Source organism: Ictidomys tridecemlineatus, chromosome 3 (assembly GCF_052094955.1).
Source record: "Ictidomys tridecemlineatus isolate mIctTri1 chromosome 3, mIctTri1.hap1, whole genome shotgun sequence".
Classification (NCBI taxonomy): Eukaryota; Metazoa; Chordata; class Mammalia; order Rodentia; family Sciuridae; genus Ictidomys; species Ictidomys tridecemlineatus.
Window position 1 is genome coordinate 167,688,531 of NC_135479.1, and position 20,723 is coordinate 167,709,253.

The 20,723-nt window shown below is 37.8% G+C and overlaps 1 protein-coding gene across 1 annotated transcript; it reads right to left on the reverse strand.

The window, feature by feature from the left end:
* Nucleotides 1-371: 371 nt before the first annotated feature.
* LOC120884499 (soma ferritin) lies at nt 372-2,932 on the reverse strand. Its single transcript, XM_040270492.2, has 3 exons — nt 2,789-2,932; nt 1,689-1,814; nt 372-610 (listed from the first exon to the last, which is right to left on the reverse strand). The coding sequence occupies exons 1-3, from the start codon at nt 2,903-2,905 to the stop codon at nt 452-454; spliced, it is 402 nt and encodes a 133-aa protein (XP_040126426.2). The 5' UTR covers nt 2,906-2,932; the 3' UTR covers nt 372-451.
* Nucleotides 2,933-20,723: the final 17,791 nt, after the last annotated feature.

The following is a 20,723-nucleotide window of genomic DNA, read 5'->3' on the forward strand; positions in this document are numbered from 1 at the left end:
AAGCTGCCCATCCATTGTATCTCCTTTCCAGTGAGGTTAATCTTTTCTGTACCAAGAACTCTTGATTTTAAACTTTACCTTGCATTTAGTTTGAAGAAATCCACTACTTGGTGAGTTTAAACTATGTTCCAAGGAGGAAGAACAGTACTGAGATTTTGCACTGGTTGAATTTACCAAATCTTGACATTGTCATCTGGGTGTTTGGGGGCCATTGAGGGAAATAGGAGGGTTTTTTCCTTCTTTTTTTTTTTTTAAAGTCTAATATGCCCAATATTTGTCAGAAAGTTCTTATCAACCCAAATTGGAACTAATCCTCTAAATGGTTTACACACTATTACAATGCAAAATAGGTTTATTTTTACGCACATCAATGAGAATTAGGAAAGTGGAAAACCATCTTCAGGGCAAATGGAAATTCCAATGGGAAGACTTGCTGTGCTGCCCTAAGAAGTTAAGTCTTTCTACCTGATGCTGATGTCTCAGCAGACACTTCAAAATCGCTTTCTATCTTCTTCTTCTCTTCTAGCAACTTCTGATAAGATATTTGGCTTTCCAGGTATTCCACGTTCCTTTTCTGCTTTTCTAGGAATTCTATTATGAAGGGTCTGAGCTACAGAAACAAAACAGGAAAGGACCACATTAAGGACCATGTCTGCAATGAGAAAAACTACCTAAATTATAGGTCATAAACCAGGGGGTCCTGGAAGCATGTCAGAAATACAGAATCTTAAGGTCTACTGCAGACCACCTAAATCAACATTTCTAAAAGGAACTATTTGGTTCGTATGCATGTTGAAATTCCCAGAGCACAGATCAAAGGACCTATTCAAAACCTCTAGGTTCATATAAGCATTAGCTTTCAGTGAGTGTTAGGGTATACCAAAAGTACAGCTTACTTGAAGAGCAAACTGACTGCAATGATTTTCATTCCCATTTCTTTGAATCATCTGCAGACTGGGTAGCTGCCCTGAGCTCACTTTTAAAGACCCTTAAACTGAAATGGTCTAGCAGAAGTCCCAGGCATTCAGAGTCCTTCAGAACTCCTTGGGGGAGCCCAGTGTCTCAGTAGGGCTGGGAATATTTTCTTCACTTTGACCTTCTGAGAAGGTAGGGTGTTGGTGAAGAGGAAGTTCACCAGTAACCGGAACTTCACAGAGGTCTGTAGCACAACAGATAGCCATTGACATCTGTTGTCACAATCATGGACAATCAGTCTCAACCTGTGGGTCCAGCCAGCAGCATCATTATTAGGAACTTGTTAAAAAATGCAAACCATAGACCCATACAAAGGCAAACTAAATCAAAAGCTCTGTGGATGTACCCAGCACTTGGTTGTGCTAAGCTCTCCAAGTGATTCTGGTGCTCAGTAAGCTTCAGTATTTCTGCTCAAGGAGACTTACAAATCAGCAACAGAATCACAATTCTGTTGAATCACCCAGAGGAAATATTCCTGCTGAGACTTTCCTCTCCTTTAGAGTTACATTCTTTCTTCCTTTCAAGGATCCATAACCCCCATCCCCAAAGCACCCTTCAAAATCATTCCTATACTTCCTCAGAGAGAAGCACATCTACACTGTGTGATCCACTGTCCTGGGCCCATTTCCCAGAAGCACATAAAAGTCCAGAATGGAAACAACAACGAAACCAAACAAGAGCAATGGTGCTTATCAGCTCGATTAACTACTTACCTCAGTTTCACGGGTCTGAGTAACTACTTTTTTCAGGTCTTCCAGGATCTCTTGTAGCATTTTCTCCTTCTGCACAGCAGACGTCAGTGCTTGCATGGCACTTCCCCAGTTATCTATATCTGACCTCTATCAAAAAGGAACAAGGGTGTCAATGTCCTACCTCAGGCACAGTGATATTCTATCTACTTCCATGATGAGGTTGATGATGAAGTTGCACAGCCCAATGATTCCCAAACTTTGTAGCACAAAGGAATCAACCAAGAATCTTAAATACTGATGCCTGGCTGAATTGCAGACACTGACTTAACAGATATGGGGTGCAGTACCGGTATGAGGATTTTCACAAGATTCTTTGGGTGATTTTCATGTGGCACAAAAGCAAGGGTATCAAGGGTACATCACACAGAGATATGCCATTAGTTCATTAATTTTGGAATTCTCTGGCAGTGGTTTACTTTTCTTTATAAAGCTGGAGTTAAAACAATAACAACAAAAAGGCTTAGAATAAAAAGAAAAGAACACTCAACAGAAGTTCAGTCTCTGCTCCAGGAACAGGGGGTTGGGAAGGGCAGTGTTTTACAATGTAGGAGAAACGGGTCATATCTAATACTTGAACCTGTACCTGAATGACATTCCTGACATGATATGGGATGCAAATAGCTCCGGGAAGAAGTCATTCCTGACATGATATGGGATGCAAATAGCTCCGGGAAGAAGTCACAAAAGTAATGCTTGTCCAACTCCAGAGAGTATTAGAATCATCTGGAGAGATGTTAAGGCTTAGCTCTTTGGACCCCACCCACAGGGAATCTATTCCCTGGCCCTGGAGGGGGCCTCTTGAAATTTCTACTTCCCAGGATTTTCAGGCAGTGCCGGTGCTGCAGATCCAGGGAGCACATTTTGTATAATTTATTGAGAAAAGCCAAAGAAAAATTTAGTAGCTAAAATTTATCCCCAAAGGTGTTAGCACTGCATGTCCTCAAGCTCAGTTACTAAGGAGCCCTGAAAGAACATGAGTAACCTTGCAAGTTAGGCAGCAACTAGTTTTCTTGACTTGGCAAAGGCCTACATAGAACATAAAATAGCAAAATTATCTTCACCTCTATAACTGGAAGGCAGATAGTGCTGTTACGTTTTCTTAAAAATCTTAGGAAATGCTTTGCTTGCTGCCTCTTTAATTCAGCCTCTTCCTCGAAGAACATGACAAAAGGAGGCATTCCCTTCTGGTCAACATAGTAGCAGGCCTGGGAGAGAGGAGAGAATGGGCAGAGACCCTGGGTGAGAGATGCTCATTTCTAAGTTGGGACTCATTCAAGTGAGTCACTGCCTCACTGAACCCAGGCTATCTCAAAGTGCAGCTGTCCAGTATCTAATATGCTAGGGCCTAATATTTGACATTATGGCCTTTGTAAAGGTCAGATTTCTTAACCCACATACTTGCACTTTTTTCTGTTATCTTCATAGATCCTTGACTGAAGTCTGATATAAATAAATGAAACTTTAAAGCCCATCTACTGCATTAATCCTAACAGATTCACATTAATTATGAAATAGCTTATAGGTGTAGAATTGTGTATTCTGTCTATATACTGTTGGGAACCCAATGGAAGAGCTATGATTCTCTTTATCCATAGTTTGCAATCACAGTTCCAAATCATTGGCCCACACAACAGCAACGTCCTAGCCACCAAGTTCCTGTTTCCGCCTAGTATCAGACCACAAATAAGGCCATGACCACTACGAAGGAGATAGTAAATACACTGTCTCTCAGATCAGAACTAAAACCTCCCTTACAGTTGCCCAAGATCCAGTACTAACCATGGATAAATAGATATCACTGATGTGCATCAGGTAAGAAGCCACGTGGTTGATTTGATATCTACATTCCTCAGGAACAGGGGCCAGTCTCATGCGTTCCATCTCAGCCTTAGGGAAATTCAGCCGGAAGATGTGCTACCCAGTGTGGTAGAGGACTTCTTAAATACTGACAGGGAGGTAGCCAGCTCCCATCTTACATCAAGATGAAACTTCATCCAGCTGGGATTAACAGCTACTAATCCATCAATGAGGACATGGTTTCTGGATGAAAGAACCAATCTGCTCAGAGAAAAGGATGCTTAAGGGGGAGGGTGGTACTTAAATCTTCCTAACTATCCCCGTCAATGTTCTTTACCATCTCTCCTTTGATTATGATTTGAAAAGGATGGTATATTTCCTGAAGTAAAGTACTAACAGAATGGATACATTAGCTTTAATTTTTTTTTCTCGTTCCTCAAAAACTATCATGGCACAACAGTGTCTATCCCATGGTGTATCTAAGAAGAGTGCTTAAATAAAATCTCTATTTAGAAGGGAACTTATAGCCCCTCTTCTCCCCCATAAGAACTCACTATACCTAATTGCTCTGAAGGTAGGTTGCAATGGCATTCTGGAGAATCGAAATCATATTAGCTGAGGGGATGAGGGCAAATTTCATTGAGAAGCGGGCATTTTAATTTGGCCTTGCAAGACCGACAGGAATGTAAGGAAATAGAAAGGGAAGAAAGATGTTCCACCTGGAGAGAAAAAAAAAAAAGCACCACAGGCTATAGATACGAGATGAGTTAGTGGTTTTTCTAAATTATGGTAAGATGGTCCCAACTGGAACCTTTTAGCTTCTTCCTCCAACTATCTCCCCAAAGTGTCCCCAAACATGCCTTTTTCATCTGCCTACCTTGAGAGCAAGGATTGTTTACCTTTTTTTTTTTTTTTTTTTTAATTCTCGTAGCCTATAATGTGGTGCTTGTAGGTAATACATGCTGAATTAATGTTGATTAAAGCATATTTTACCTACGAGTAAAGCACAAGATTTCCCCCAAGTCTGGTGGATTTCTAGTGTGAACTAAACCCTGTCTGCTTGAACTGATAAAGGAATGGCCATCTCCAAAAGTCTCCCCAGCTGAGGTGGTGAGGAGGGCACCTCCTGAGGGAGAGTGCATCCTAAGGGAGGTGCCAAGAGTTTCAAGTTTGACTCAGCCACAAAGATGAGGCCATCCTAGGGAAGGGATGATCCCGTGATCATAAAAATAGCCTGTGTGTCACTTTTATTTCCTGACCCAAAGCTGCCCTTATCCCCAAGTGTATTTATGTCATAGTCTCAGGAAGAGAGGGGGGCTTCAAGGAAGTTCTTCTGAAACCATAGTTTGCATATAAATCACCTGGGGCTTGGGTTAAACTGCAGAATCTGGTGGGGCCTGGCCTGCTGCCTTTCTAAAATGCTTCCAAATGCTGCCTATTAGTGGACACACCTGGAGTAGGAAGGTTTAAGTACATTCCTAAAAAGCAAATTCAGTAAAAATCCTGTAGGACCCAAGTGGCACTGCTGGGGAGCCTTTAGTAAGGGAAGTAACAATGAGCATCTCCTGTCCTTCAGCATCTCCTGCCCTGCCTTGTGCTCCTTCAGGACCCCTGGCAGCTTCCTGGTGAGGCCAGAGCTGGGGCAGTCTGTAGTGTCTAACTCTGGAGGTTAGAGCAGAGCAGGTGAAGAGGAAAGCAGCTGGTAACTGGTCAGATGGCTAACTGGATTTGCTCCAGTACCTCTAAAACATTACCCAGTGTTCCCTTCCTCCAAATTTTAGGAGATTAAAATTCTACGTAACCAATAGTGGTAAATGCCAATAAAATCTGGATAATTAGTTAATATGACCAATCTACAAGATAGTGAGTCTAGAAGAACAGATTTTACTTACTGGGAGATATTAGAATTCTGAATGACCCTTAAGATCCTTCCATGTAATTGCCCCATTATTCTACCATTCCATCTGGACCAAAAGGCAAAGCTGAATACATGCAAAGAAAACGTTCTTGTGGCTAGATATTAGGAAATATTTCTCTCTAGCCATTTAAAAACAACCTTACCAATGTAGAAAAAGAATGGAAAGGAACACATCACCCTCAATTTGCAGTTGTGCTACTGTGGTAGATTTACAAGTGGTTTTTTTTTCCTTTTTCTATTTTTCATATTTTTCAAAATTTATAATCATATGTTTTATTTTGAAAAAGAAACCTAATAGATCCTTCTCTAGAGAATTAGTACAATGCCATTCCCTTATAGATTCTCCACATACAAATTTATGATATATTCTATTTTCTGATTACAAGTGTAAATGCATAATCTTTATAAAATATACCAGCATTTCAAAAAGATATAAAGGAAAAGCCTATGAAAACATTATGCAAGTATATTTTCTAAAATATCATTTGATCCACAATATCATTATTTTGGTAATGCAATGAGCTGATCTTGGTAAAATGGGATATGATAAGACTGGTTATCTATCATCCATGTACTTTCTCCCCTGAAATTACTTGGAAATACAAAGACATTTTAAAAATTATCAAAGTCTTCTTCTTATTATTATTTGTTTTTGCTTTATCAAAACTGCATTTACAGTGTTACTTCACCTTTTAATGTCTAACAACTAAGGAAGAAAACAGAGGCTTTCCTCTGATCTTATTTTTTTTTAACCAAGAAATTCTTATCTCTAAAAATAAAATATCTTGAGTGTAGGAATCCTTGTTATTTTTATTGTGGCTTTTTTTCCCCCACACATTTTCCTTATTTCTTTATAAACTTCCTGAGAAAAGGGTTGGTCAAATCTTAGTCATTTTCATATTCCCCAGGGCATCTTACATGCTGCCCAGCCCATAGAAGTAATTCAGTAAATAATGTTCACTTGAGCAATTTGAAGGAAAAAAAGGACCCTAAAAGTGTAAGCTTGTTTATCACAAAAGAAGAAGCAAAAGGAAGAGGCAGGCACCTTTTGACTTTGGCAAAGCAGACTTCAAAATTCCTGAAAATTGTGGGAGAAAGTATGAAAATCACATAAATGGCTTTAAAACAGAAGGCACATTTAACATGGTACCAGGCACTGAATGAGTCTTTAATAAATGTTCATGAATGAAGGAATGAATGAATAAAGACATTTATAAAGAGAGCTCAAAGTAACGGTTCCACCCACGTCTTGTGCAGGTGATAGCATTGGCTGGCTGCGGAATAAAAGCTAATAAAGAGAAAACAGTGAAAAAAAAAAAAAACCCCACAGTGCACAGGAAATAACTATGAAAAGCAAGGGTAGGAGGCTCTTTGATCTTTGGGTCTGAGCTTCCACAGTGGAAAGAGAGAGCTGAAGCCCGCGCTTGCTTTATTTATATGGGGGAACATCAAAGGTTTTCTGTGGAATGTTCTTTGCCAAACAAGGTTTCATATAGAATGGGCTGTCCAGTTCCCAGCGGGTTATGCCCAACTCTGGAGCTCTGAGAGCTATCCTGCTACTAGAGTCATGTGGTGGTTGCGGGGGAAGGGGCAGTGCAGAGATCTCATACCTTGGGCAGTTTCATGCACACTGGAAAGCTAGGATTGTTCCCGAGGAAGAACCTTGGTTTATGCCTAGTAAAGGCCTCTCAAGTAGTTTCACAGGTGGCTTCCCACAGAATGGTGAGTCTTATAAGCTAGAAATGTCAGCAGTGATTCTGATGACACAGGCAGATAGTATCCGCAGAAATCCACAGGCTTATATTCTCAGCCCTCCACTAGCAACCCCTACTATACCCAGATGGACCTCTGCTTTCAGATGTAGAAGGGCCATCACATCCTCAGAACTTATTATTATTTTTTTTATGATTCAAGAATTTATTAAGTCACAGATGCAAAACACAATGCTAATTGCATTAGCCAAAGATCAGTGTGAAAACACTATAATTCTGCAGCTATCAGTTTAAAAGATCTTGTTCTAGTGGTTGAGAGGTCCAACAATGTGATCTTGCCAGTGAGTTAAGTCATACAGAACATTGTTAGCACTAACACCGTTTACAGAACCTCACAGACCCAAAGGAACATCATCAGGCAAAGCCACGACAGGAAGTGTGTGTGTGTGTCGTGAGCATGAGCTAAACAGGGTCAGTATCAGTCACCTGTCAGTGCTGGTAACCTGGCAAGACAGTGATGTTAAGAAGATGCATAGTTCCCAGAGTATCCAAAATATTTTACAACTGTAAAGCTGCAGCACATGATTTTTACACCTACTACTAGAAAATTAAGGAAAGCACTTGTTAAGTTTGAATAAAGTAATATAAAACTGGTATGTACATTCTCTAAACTACAAAAAAAATTCTAATGCATTATCAGGAAGATTTATAGTAGAAGTAGGAGGTATATTGCTTATTAAGAAGGGATCTTGGACATATATTCTGACTTATATGGTCTTGATTATAATTTTCTCAACACTTTATTTTTTAAACTACTTAATTAGGTAACTAATTTGTGTTACTGGAGATTGAACCACTGAGCTACATTTTATTTTGAGAGAGGTTTCATTAAGCTGCCCATGATCCTCCTGCCTCAACCTCCCAAGAAGCTGGAGTTACAGGTGTGCACCACCATGCCCTGCTTTTCCACACCTTTTAACCACCTGCTGACCTGAAAGTCTTCACTAGTTCATTGCTCCTTGAAGACAGTTACTGTGTCATGACTTAGTATCACCAGCATGTAGCAGATGGCATAGAACAGGACAACACAGGCAATGAATGTGCATTCATGGTGAGTGAATTAGTAAATGGCTAAACATTTAAAGAACAAAAGAAAATCTAGAACATAAACTGATGCAGGCATAAAAATATGAAATAATACCTAAAAATATAAACTTTCACAAGTGTTGGAGTTTATGAATATAGACTTTTTCATCTTTGTTTAAGCATTTTTAACTATTCATAAGTATTTTTTATTTTTAACTGACACAACAATTTTATCTATGCATTTGTTGTGATGTGATATTTGGATCCATGTATGTAATGTGTAGTGGTCAAATCATTGTAATTAGCATTTCTTTTTTAAAATTGATTTTATTTTTATAAGTACACGACAGTGGAATGTATTACAATTCTTATTACACATACAGAGCTAAGTTTTTCATATCTTTGTGTAAAGTATGTTCATGCCAATTCATGTCTTTATACATGTACTTGTTTCTTTTTGCATTACAATTCTTCTTACACGTATACAGCACAATTTTTCATATGTTTGGTTGTATATAAAGAAGGTTAACACCCAATTCGTGTCTTTATACATGTACTTTGGATGATGTCTATCACATTCCACCATCCTTGGTAATCCCTGCCCCCTCCCTCTCCCTCCCTCCCTTGTTCCCTATCTAGAATTCACCTACTTGTCCCATGCTCCCCCTCCCTACCCCACTATGAGTCAGCCTCCTTATATCAGAGAAAACATTCAGCATTTGTTTTTGGGGGATTGGCTAACTTCACTTAGCATTATCTTCTCCAACGCCATCCATTTACCTGCAAATGCCATGATTTTATTCCTCTTTTATTGCTGAGCTTCCAACTCCTTAAACTTACATCATTTCTTTGTTCTGGGAAGCTTTGAACTCCTGTGTTGTAGTTCTTTATAGGATATATAATAAATTGTTATAAACTATATTCACCCTACCATACTGTAGAACTCCAGAACTTATTCCTTCTCTCTGGTTGTAATTTTGTACCAGTCATCTGACCTCTTTCTTTTTCTTTTTTTCCCTCTTCCTATATTCCTTGATTTCTAGTGGTTAGTATTTTATGTTCTACTTCTATGAAATCAACTTTTTTAGTTTCCACATATGAACAGAGCATGTAGTATTTATCTTTTTGTACTGTCTTATTTACTTAATGTCCTCCAATTTTATCCACGTTGCTTTAAATGACAGAATTTAATTCTTTTTTTTCTGACAGAATAATATTGAACTGTATGTATCTGCCACATTTTCTATATCCATTCACTTGTCAATGAACACCTTGGTTGACTCTATATCTTGGTTGTATTAAATGGTGCTGCAATAACCATAGAAGTGAAATATCTCTTTGATATACTGATTTAGTTTCTTTTGGGTATCTATCAGTAGTAAGATAGTAGGATAATATGGTAGTCCTATTTTTTAATTTCTTGGGGGATCTCCATATTGTTTTCCAAAATTGCTCTATTAATTTACTTTCCAACCAACAGGGTTGTCTTCTGTGCCAACATTTTTTTTCTTTTTTCTTTTTGTCTTTTTATTTTGTGCCATTTGATCATAGCCTTTCTAACTTGGGTTAGACACTATCTCCTTGTGGCTTTTCTTTGTAGTCTCTCATGATGAGGGATGTGGAGTCTTTTTTCCCATATACTCCTTGGCCATTTGTGTACATTAATTATAGAAATGTCTATACAGATCATTTGGCTTTAATCAGATTTTTTTGTTTGGCTACCGAGTTTTTTGAATACATTTTGTATTCTGAATTTTAATCCCCTGTCAGATGAATAATTTGCATTCTCCCATTCTGTGGTAGTCTCTTTACTCTGTTGACTGTTTCCTTTGCCATGAGGAAGCTTTGTACTTTGATATAATCTCATTTGTCTCTTTTGATTTCGTTGCCTGTGATTTTGAGGTCTTATCGATATATTGTTTTATATCAAAGCCTTAAAGTCTTTTCCCTGCCTTTTTCTCTGGTGGTTTCATTATTTTGGGTCTCATATTTGTGACTCTAGATTTCTCTTGAGTGGATTTCCATATATGATGGGAGATAAGTGTTTAGTTTCATTCTTCTTCATATGTGTGTCTAGTTTTCTCAGTACCATTTACTGAAAAGAATAACAGTCTTTTTTCCAATATATACTTTATTCACCTTTGTTAAAGATTCATTGACTGTTGCGATGGCTTGGATATGATTTTGGCTTTCAAAGCTATGTATTGGAAACTCAGTTGTCATTGTGACTACTGAGAAACGGTGGAACTTTTCAGAGATTGGGTCCAGTGAAAGTTGATTTGGGGTTATTGGTGGGAACAGTACCCTCAGAAGTAATTAAGGGGGTTCTTATGGGACCCTGGGTTAGTTCTCATGAATAAAAGTTGTTATAAGAGAGACAGCCTAACCTCAGAATTACTCTTTAGTTTCCTATCTAACATTGTGAACTTTCTCTCTGGCATGTGCTCTGACATGAGGCTATTTTTTTCCTGGTGTTAAGAGTCCTTGGAGGATTTCAAGAGAATTAGCATAATGCTATTTGGACTTGTAGCCTCTAAAACTGTGAGCTAAATGAACCTCTTTTTTAAAAAATAATTAACCCAGCCTCAGGTATTTTGTTAAGGTAGTAGAAGATGAATTAATACAACTATAAATGTCTAGATACACTTCTCATTTCTTTGTTCTGAGACATTGATCTCTGGATTGGTTTTCATGCAAATGGCATGTTGTTTTGGTTACTGTAGATTCCTATAATTCTTACTCAGTTTTGTAAATTTTAAATTATTCACCTTTTTTTTTTTTGGCTACTTGAGATCATGTGAATTTTAGGTTTATATTTGTCTATTTCTGAGAAGTAGCTGATACTGATTTTGGTGTTTATGTTACAATCTTAAACAAAAATATCCCTGCTATAAATTACTTTTAACCAATACTTCTAATTTTATTATGTGCTATCCTACTTGATTTGGTAGTATTTTGTTGTCAATTTTTGCATCTATGTTCATCAAGGATTTTGGACTGTAGTTTTCCCTTTCTGTTTTATCCTTGGTTGGTTTTGGTGTCAGGGAAATGCTGACCTGATACAATGAGTTTAAAAGAGGTCACTCCTTTTCAGTTTTTTAGAATAGTTTGAGAAAAATTTGTGTTAGTTCTTGACATTCTGATAACATTAAGTAGTGAAGCCATCTGGGCCTGAAATTTATTCTATTGAGAGAGCGCTAGTGATTCAATCTTCTTATTCATTAATGGTCTGCTCAGATTTTTTAGTTATTATAGTTCAATTTGGGTACTTTACATGTGTCCAGAAATATTCTAGATTTTCCAATTTGTTGGCATATAGTTGTTAGTAATAGTCTCTGATGATCTTTTTTATTTCTGTGATATCAATTATAATGTCTCCTTTTTCATGTCTGATTTTATTTATGTGGCCCATCTCTATTCGTGCAGCTAAAGTTTTATTGATTTTGTTTCTTTTCTTTTTAAACAACTGTTTCATTTTTTTGTATATATTTTTTGTCTCTATTTATTCTGCTCTGATTTTTGTTATTTGTTTTCTTCTACTAATTTCCTGATTGGTTTGCTCTTGTTTTTTTTTCTGATTTGAGTAGTATTTTTAGGCAGTTTATTTGATACCTTTTTAAAAAATCTGTTTTAATTAATTATACATTGTGGGAAGCTGTCTGCCCATCAGCTAAGCATCCCCTCTCAGCCTTGAATAAAGGGGGTATCTGTCTGGCATTGCACATCACACGCTGTGCAAAGCAAGCGGCCTTCACCTTCGCTGGGCTAAGAAGTTTGCTTCAGCTCTGGACTTGGGCATTACCCAATGGGATTGGACAACCTGCCTTTGAAACCTTATCCCCTGCCTTATTTGGTGAAGAATATTCTATGGAATATTCTATGGAAATTTCTTTGTGTGCCCCTCCCCCCATAAAAATAAAAAGATTCCAGGTGCATGCTCTCTTTTCCAATGCCTTCCAGCATGGAAGCTGACTCTTAAGGTCGCAGAGCCATCCTACCCTCGATATGAAAATTACTTCTGTGTCCTGTGCTTTCTCACTGTTTTCTTAGCTTAATGTTGCAGCCAGTTCTTTTGAACCCAGCTCGTCTTGACAGTGTGAGTCGCTGGCGAGAACACATGACAGTAGAACGCACTTTGATACATCATATATAATGAAGTATAATTTATCATTCTTCTGGTTATACATGATGTAGAATCCCCCCAGGTCATATAGTTGCATATGTACATAGGATAATGATGTCTGATTTATTCTACTATCTTTCCTATCCCCAAACCCCTTCCCCTCCCTTCACTCCCCTCTACCTAATCTAAAGTAACTCTATTCTTTCCTAGTACCTGCCCCCTCACTGTTGTGAATTAGCATCTGCATATCAGAGAAAACATTCTCATTTGCTTTTTTGGTACTGGCTTACTTCGCTTAGCGTGATAGTCTCCAGCTCCATCCATTTATTGGCAAGTGCCATAATTTCATTCTTCTTTAAGGCTGAGTAATATTCCATTGTATACATATGCCACATTTTTTAAATCTATTCATCTGTTGAAGGGCACCTAGGTTAGTTCCACAGTTCAGCTATTGTGAATTGAGCTGCTATAAACATCGATGTGGCTGCATCATTGTAATATGCTAATTTTAAGTCCTTTGGGTATAAACCAAGAAGTGGGATAGCTGGGTCAAATGGTTGTTCCATTCCAAGTTCTCTGAGGAATCTCCATACTACTTTCCATAATGTTTGCACCCATTTTCAGTCCCCCCAGCAATGTATGAATGTAACTTTTTACCCACATCCTCGCCAACATTTATTGTTGTTTGTATCCTTAATAATTGCCATTCTGGCTGGCATGAGATGATATCTTAGAGTAGCTTTGATTTGCATTTCTCTAATTTCTAAAGATGTTGAACATTTTTATCAAATCCTTCTTGATCATTTGTATTTCTTCTTCTGTGAAATGTCTGTTCAGTTCCTTTGTCCATTTATTGATTGAGTTATTTGGGTTTTTTTTTTTGGTGCTAAGTTTTTTAAGTTCTTTATATATCCTTAAGATGAATGCTATATCTGAATGGCAGATGGTAAAGATTTTTCTCCCATTCTGTAGGCTCTCTCTTGATTGTTTCCTTTGCTGAGGAGCTTTTTAGTTTGAATCCATCCAATTTATTGATTCTTGATTTTACTTGTTGCGCTTTAGGAGTATTGTTAAGGAAACCAGGTCCTCAGCCAACATGGTGAAGATTTGGGCCTACTTTTCTTTTCTTCTATTAGGCACGGGGTCTCTGGTCTAGTGCCTAAGACTTCGATCCACTTTGAGTTGAGTTTCAAACTCAACTCAAAATGCAGGGTAAGAAATAAGGGTTTAATTTCATTTTGTTTCACATGGATTCCCAAATTCCCAGAAGTATTTATTGAATAGGCTCTCTTTTCTCCAGGGAATGTTTTTGGCACCTTTGTCTAGTATGAGATAACTTTATTTATGTGGTTTTGTCTCTGTGTCTTCTCTTTTGGTACCTTTTTTTTCCCCTTTTTTAAAGTAGAAACTTATTGCTATAGACTTTCTTCTTAGTACAGCTTTTTCTATGTCTCACAGATTTTTGTATGTTGTGTTTACATTTTCACTTGTTTCAAAAAATTTTTAATTTCTCTTCTGATTTTCTCCATTCAAGAGCATGTTGTTTAAATTTCTTCAATTCTTACCATTTCTAATCACAATTGTTATCTCTTACTGTTGAATTGACTCATTTATCATTTTATAGTGGACTTCTTCAACTCGTTTTATAGTTTTTGACTTAATGTCTATTTTATATGATATAAATATAGCTATTTACACTTGTCTTTGGTTTACTTTTGTGATGGAACTTCTTTTCCATCCCTTCACTTTCAGTTTCTATATATAGGTCTTTACTAGTGAAGTGACTTTCTATAGGCATATAGAGTTGGGTCTTTTTTTTAATCCATTCATCCAGTCTACATCTTTTAACTGGGGGATTCACATTCAAGGTTATTATTGGTCGATAAGGACTCAGTCCTGTCACTTTGTTAATTTCTGTCAGTTGCTTTGTCTATTGTCTCTTTATTCCTCTAATTATTCATTTTTGTGGTTTGGTGATTTTCCATATTGATATGATTTGCTTCTTCATTTCCCTTTCCTTTAACTATATGCTCTGCTACTGAGTTTTATAATTTGACTTGTTTTCATGGTGGTAGTTACCACTATTTTGCTCCTTGGTGTAGATAGGTGTCCCTGAAGTAATTCTTGGAATCCTATTTGGTGGTAATGAATTGTCTCAGAATTTTGAATGTTGGAATGTCCTTTCTGGTCTGAAGGATAGCTTTGCTGGGCATTATATTTTTGGTTGGCACTCTTTTTTCCTTTCAGGACTTAGATAAATCATTCTATTCTTTCCCGGCCTATAAGGTTTCTACTGAGAAATCTATTGTTCATCTAATGAGGATTCCCTTTTAAGTGACTTGACACTTTCATTTGTTTTGTTTTGTTTCTAGAATTCTCTCTTTGACCTAGACTTTGAGCAGTTCACTACAATATGTCTCAGAGAAGATCTTTTTTGGTTAACTCTATTTGGGTACTTTGAACTTCCTAGAACTGGATGTATATATCTTTCTCCAGATTTTGAAAGTTCCTAGAGATCATTTAATAAGTTTTTGTGCCATTACTCTTCTTATCTCTTTCTGGAAATCCCATACTATCAATATTCATTTGATTAATCTTTTTTCATAAATTCTGTCAGATTTCTTCTTCATTTTTAAAAATTATTTTTCCTTTGTTTTCTTTCTTCTTTTTTTATTTGTTTTTATCTGACTTACATAGACCTGTCTTAAGTATCAAAAGTTATTTTTTTCTGCTTGATCTAGTCTGTTATTGAAGTTTTTCATTTCCTATAACTTCATTTTATTTCACTTTGAGTCCTTTAGCTCTAAGATTTCTGTTTAATTCTGTTTTAACATACCCATCTCTTCTGAATTTCTTATGTAGATCATGAATTGTTTTTCTAATTTCCATGGAATTTTCTCTCTGTATTCTCTTTTAACTTATTGAGTTTTCTTAAAATCATAATATTTTGAATCCATTGATTTCCTTTTGGGGACCTGTTGGTAGAGAGCCCCTACCTAATACATCCAAAATGTATTAGAATATATTTGTATTTTGGATGTATTAGGATATCCGTGTCAAAACAGGAGAAAATTAACTTTATGTTTTAGAGACTCCAGCCCACGGTTTCTTAGCTTCAAGGCTTCTTCTGGTCCCATGGTGAGGCAGGGTAGCCTGGCAGAGACTGCTTCCATTATATTCTGGAAAAGAACTTGCCTACATTTTCTTCATGACCTGAGACTTTGTATGAGGCTGAGTTTAAAGATGATAGATTAATTAATCTGGCAAAAGTGGTTGGTATGGGGGAAAAGCTGCTTACCCATGGCAACCAGGAAGCAGAGAGAGAAAGAGGAGGAGAGAGACTGAGGGCAGATATACATTCAAGGGCACACCATAGCAACCTACTTTCTTCAACAAGATGATACCTCCTAGAGTTCCTGCTACCTCCCAATACCGCTACCAGTTGGGCATCATACCTTTAAAACATGAGCCTTCAGGAGATATTCTAGATCCAAACTATAAAATTATTTTATTTTTCTGTTCTTTTTTGGCCCTTATATTGATATTTGCAAATCTGTTGAATCTGTTGTCTTTACCAATTATACAGTAGCTTTTGTAAAAGAAAAAAAAAATTTCTCTTCACAATGAGTCCAAGAGTGTCCATTGGGTGGATTACATTGGCTTTGGTACCAGGTGGATTGAGTAAGGTAATGTCAATGTAGTCAATGACAGAGGGTATCTCAGGGGCCTAGGATTGCGGAATTCATGTAATTGCTCTGCTGGATGCTATGCAGATCTCTTAGGTGCATAAGTTTGCCAGCAATACTAGACATGGTGCTCCTAGTGCTGTGTGTGCATGGCGGTGGTGTTTATCATTTTCTGTGGGTTAGATGGTATCAGTTCTCCACTGATGGTCCTCGCTGGGCACAATGCACCATGTATAAGGCTGGGGTAGGGTATCCATCAGTGTTCAGGGCCATGTGCAGGCTAGGTCCCCTGGAAGGCCTGAGAGAAATTTGTGTGGTAATCCTGGCAACTAAGGAGGGGCAATTGTTATTATTTAAGTACCACATGGGAGCTGGGCCACAATGGTGGCTTAGGTAGGGTTGTCTCTCAGAATGTGAAGGTTGTGGGTGCTTTTGTAGAGTTTTGGTGGGATAAATCACTCAGAGTGGGCTTCCTGACTCATTCCCAGGGTCAAAGGTGGGTGAGTACATCCAAGGAGCTGCTTTGTAGGTAAGTGGGGCGACAGGACCCAATGGTGGTGTTGTGCAGGCATCATGGGTGGGGAGTGCACAAGGTGGTCTGAACTCTTCAGGGATATGTGATCCTATGAAATTCCGAGCAGCTACTCAACCTAGGCTCAGGGTCTGTGAGAGTTTTGATCCTCTCCAGCAACAAATGATTCAGGTTTATTTGTCATTAGAGTGTATTGTTGAGGGCTTCCTGCTTCTCATTCAGAGCTCCAAGGTTTCCTCTTGCTTCAGGCTTGATCTGAATTGGGTAGACGTGACAGTAGATGACCTGTGGATCTATCCCACCTTTATAAGGTCATCCTGAGTCTCTGCTCCACTCATCTCTGGAGCACCCCTTCTTCGTTTTGGCATTCTCCCTCAAACACTCTAGTGGAATTGCAGTTACTTTTAAAATTTGTTTCTGTTCCTGTTTTGTGGAAGGAAGATGCAGGTACATATACTCAGCCATCTTGGTCTTATTTCGGAGTAAGTATTTTAAAATCTAATTTGAACAAAACGAATTTTGAGGTTTAGAAGGGGAATGAGTCTCGCCTACAACTCAGTGCAGATGAGATGAACTGGGTTTAAAAGAGCTGGCTGCAACATTAGGCTAAGAAAGCAGTGAAAAACCACGCAATACACAGAGTAGTTTTCAAATCAAGGGAGGGGTGCTAGGCGACCTTAAGGGTCAGCTTCCACAGTGGAAAAAGCTGGAAAAGAGAGCACGAGTCCACCGTTTCCATTATTTTATAGTGGAGCCATCAGAGGGGAATCAGGCTTTAAGGGTGCAGTCTTACTTCCTGATGTCTTATGGTCAGCAGATTGATGGACATCTTGGTGAGTCCCACCCACCTCAAGTTCTATGTGGGATCCTAGGCAGAGCTAGAGGAGGAGGCGCACCTGCATCATGTGATCAATCCCTGACAGGGAGTTGGCAGAGCCAGGCTTAGACCCTCAAGAGGCTACTGTGTGTAACACAATGCACACACAGCCCATGGATGGTTTGTGCCAGACGAGTTTTTGACCAATGAAAAAGTAGAGAGAGAAAGAGAAATAAACTTATAGGACACACAGTGCAATGTTAACCAAGAACAGAAAGCAAAACAACTGAAGTTATAAAGAGAAGTGTATACAAACAAAACAAAGCTCAAATATTAATAGAGAAACATAAATAGAGAGGTAGGGAGGGAGAATTTAGTATGGAGGTGTACGTAGAGTAGTACTGAATAAAAGAGTACCTCCATGATTTGAATCAGGATACACCTTCCAGTCTATGTAAGCATCATTCTTTAGTTAAAATACTGACTTCTAGAAGTGATATAGGAAATTCTGTTAATAATGCTTAAAGAATATTAAAAAAAATGACAAAATGCAATTCAAGAATTTTATTGTATTTTGGTGGCAAAGTAATATAGTTAGGGAATTTGCATTTTGAGAATCAAAGAAGACCATTTATTGAATTATATCTTCTTTTTATTTATTTTTTTGTTATTTTGGGTACTAGGGATTTAACCCAGAGGCAATTTACCACTGAGCTACAATCCTCAGCTTTTTATTTTTTATTTTGAGACAGGATCTCACTAAATTGCCTAGGGCCTTGCTAAATTTCTGAGGCTGGTCTTATGCTTATGAACCTCCTCTCTCAGCTTCCACAGTCACTGGGATTACAAATGTGCAACAGGAGGCTTGGCATTTTTTTTTTTTAATTGAATTGGAAACAACTCAACAAATTCCTTGTAATCTAAGGCATTGTACTCAACCATATCCTCTTTTCCAAGAAAACCACTTGGATGAATAGAGTTTTACATTTTAATCAAATTTGCAAATGTCTAAATCTGGCAGGGATAATTAGCATGTTAAATGACAGAACTGAGTGTCAATTTAGCTGCTGAAATTACCTGAAGCTAATATGATTAAAATATAATTAAAAATAAATGTATAATCCCATATTTCAATTTAGTAAATCACTGGCCCATAACCAGGAAAGTGGAAATATTATTAAGCAGTAGTTCATGTGAAAAAGATGTAGGTTTTAAGTAATTGAATGTTCAACCAGAAAGTTGACAGAAAAGTTAATGCAATTATTTTTTCCCCTCTGACAGAAAAGTTGTTTTTTAATTCAACAGCCGATTCATATAATTGCTTAGGTAACTGTGGACAGACAAGAGAAGATGGACTTTATTTCTTGGTCTAAAACTTGATGACCTTTTTCTTTTACACCTTTTGGTTCAGATGCCCACCCTGGAACCAATATATAATGTTCAGAGGAAAGAATATGGATAATGTAAGAACATGGAGCTCTCCCACATTACTTACAGTTGGGGACTTGAAGAGGAGGAGGACAGGGAAAATGGGGGGATTTTTAGGGAAATTTCTAGAGAAAGAGAATTGTGATGAACTGATGATAGTATAGACGCCAACTATAGGGAGAAATTTTTAAACATGATTCCTGGAATTGAGCCTATGTATCCAGCGTTAACACAAATAGAGGATTCAGAAAGAAGAACTAGCAAGTACATAGCAATAACAACCTAGAAGAGGAGGTGTTTATTTTGGCTCACAGTTTCAGAGGTTCAGTACATGGTCAGCAGATTCCATTGCTCTGGGCCTGAATCAAAATAGCACACAGTCTATATTAGAAGGACTATAGCAGCATACCTGTACCCTAATTTTTCTCTTGTAATAAACAATCCAAAAGTAATCTTCTCAAGGATATCATCAGTGCCCAGTGTCAAGAGCTATCTGTGGGCTATGTGTGGACTACACTGCCATTGTAGACTTTGAGTAGGAACATCTGATATTTGGGAACTTCTTGTGACAATCATACAGGGTAAAATCACCCAAATACATGTGAATTGCTGTTCAGCTCTGTCTGGTCCCCCATAGTACAGGAGATGGGGTGACTTTCAGCAGCCACATAGCCTCTCAGAGATGGGTGTGACTTGCCAAGATGCCTATCAACCTGCAGACTGCAAGACACCATGAAGCAAAACTCCACCCCTGATATTCTATCCCTGCCTTGATACAGCCCCTTAAATAAGCCACAGTAGCCATTTCCTAATTGTTTAGCTCCAGCTTCTGTGTGGGCTGGACGTATCAGGTGTTCTGCTTCAAAACTATAATTCTGTCTCTGCTTCTTATTTCTTCACTAATTATTTCTGACTTTTCTTCTCCGGTGGCTTATACCCTTCTGGGCAGGAAGAAGGACTCATAGAGAGGCACTGACCGCTTCCCCATAGCCCAGACTGCTTCTAATGATCTACAATATATTTTATGGGATCTTAATAATCCTGGTCACAAGATGGTTGCTAGAACACCAGACATCACATCCATATTACTATAGAGAAAAGAGTTAGAGAGAAGCTAAAGTGAAAAAGTAAAGGACAATAGTGGCAGGCACTAAGATTCTGGCCCTTTTATAAAACTCTCTTGGAATATTTGAGTGGTATTTATATCTTGGCAAGACTCTAATTAGAAAATTAAAGAAAAATAAGTCAACCACATTAAATTATATTGAATATTTAGTTTATAGCTTTAAGAGCTCTTTTAGTGACCTATGTAAGCAGTTGCCTCTGACACTCTAAAAGTTTAAAAATATAAATTCTAGGACAAAAATTAAAATTAAAATCTCAAACATTCCCCTTCTTTCTTAATCTTACTAACCCCATGACTCCCAACAGAATTTCTAAGTTGGGCAGAAGCATGCCAAGGCAAACACATGTTTAGCAATACTTTGTTACTAATAAGCTTGAGTTTCTGTGACTATCTGAAAACAACAGAACTGAGTCATTTTGGTAGTAAATTTCTTGAGACTGTCTTTCAAAATTTGGGAATTGGTGAAAATAGTACAATTTAGTAAAGATAATGGGAATTATGGGTATGTGTGGGGGTATGGGCATGTTTGTGTTAGAAAGCAGAAAAGCTACCTGAGGGATGAAATAGAGGCCTCCAGTTCTCTTTATAAGGAAGACTAATATTCTACCATCTGACTTAAAATCAGTTATGTCCTATAGTACTTTGGGGGACAGAGGAAGGAGCATTCTGAGAATTGTATGTTTAAAAATTGATGTGCATTTTCCTATACCTCCTAAGTTTGTATAAGATTAGTCAGAATGTTTTGGCTATTGGGTCATGAAGAAAACAAAT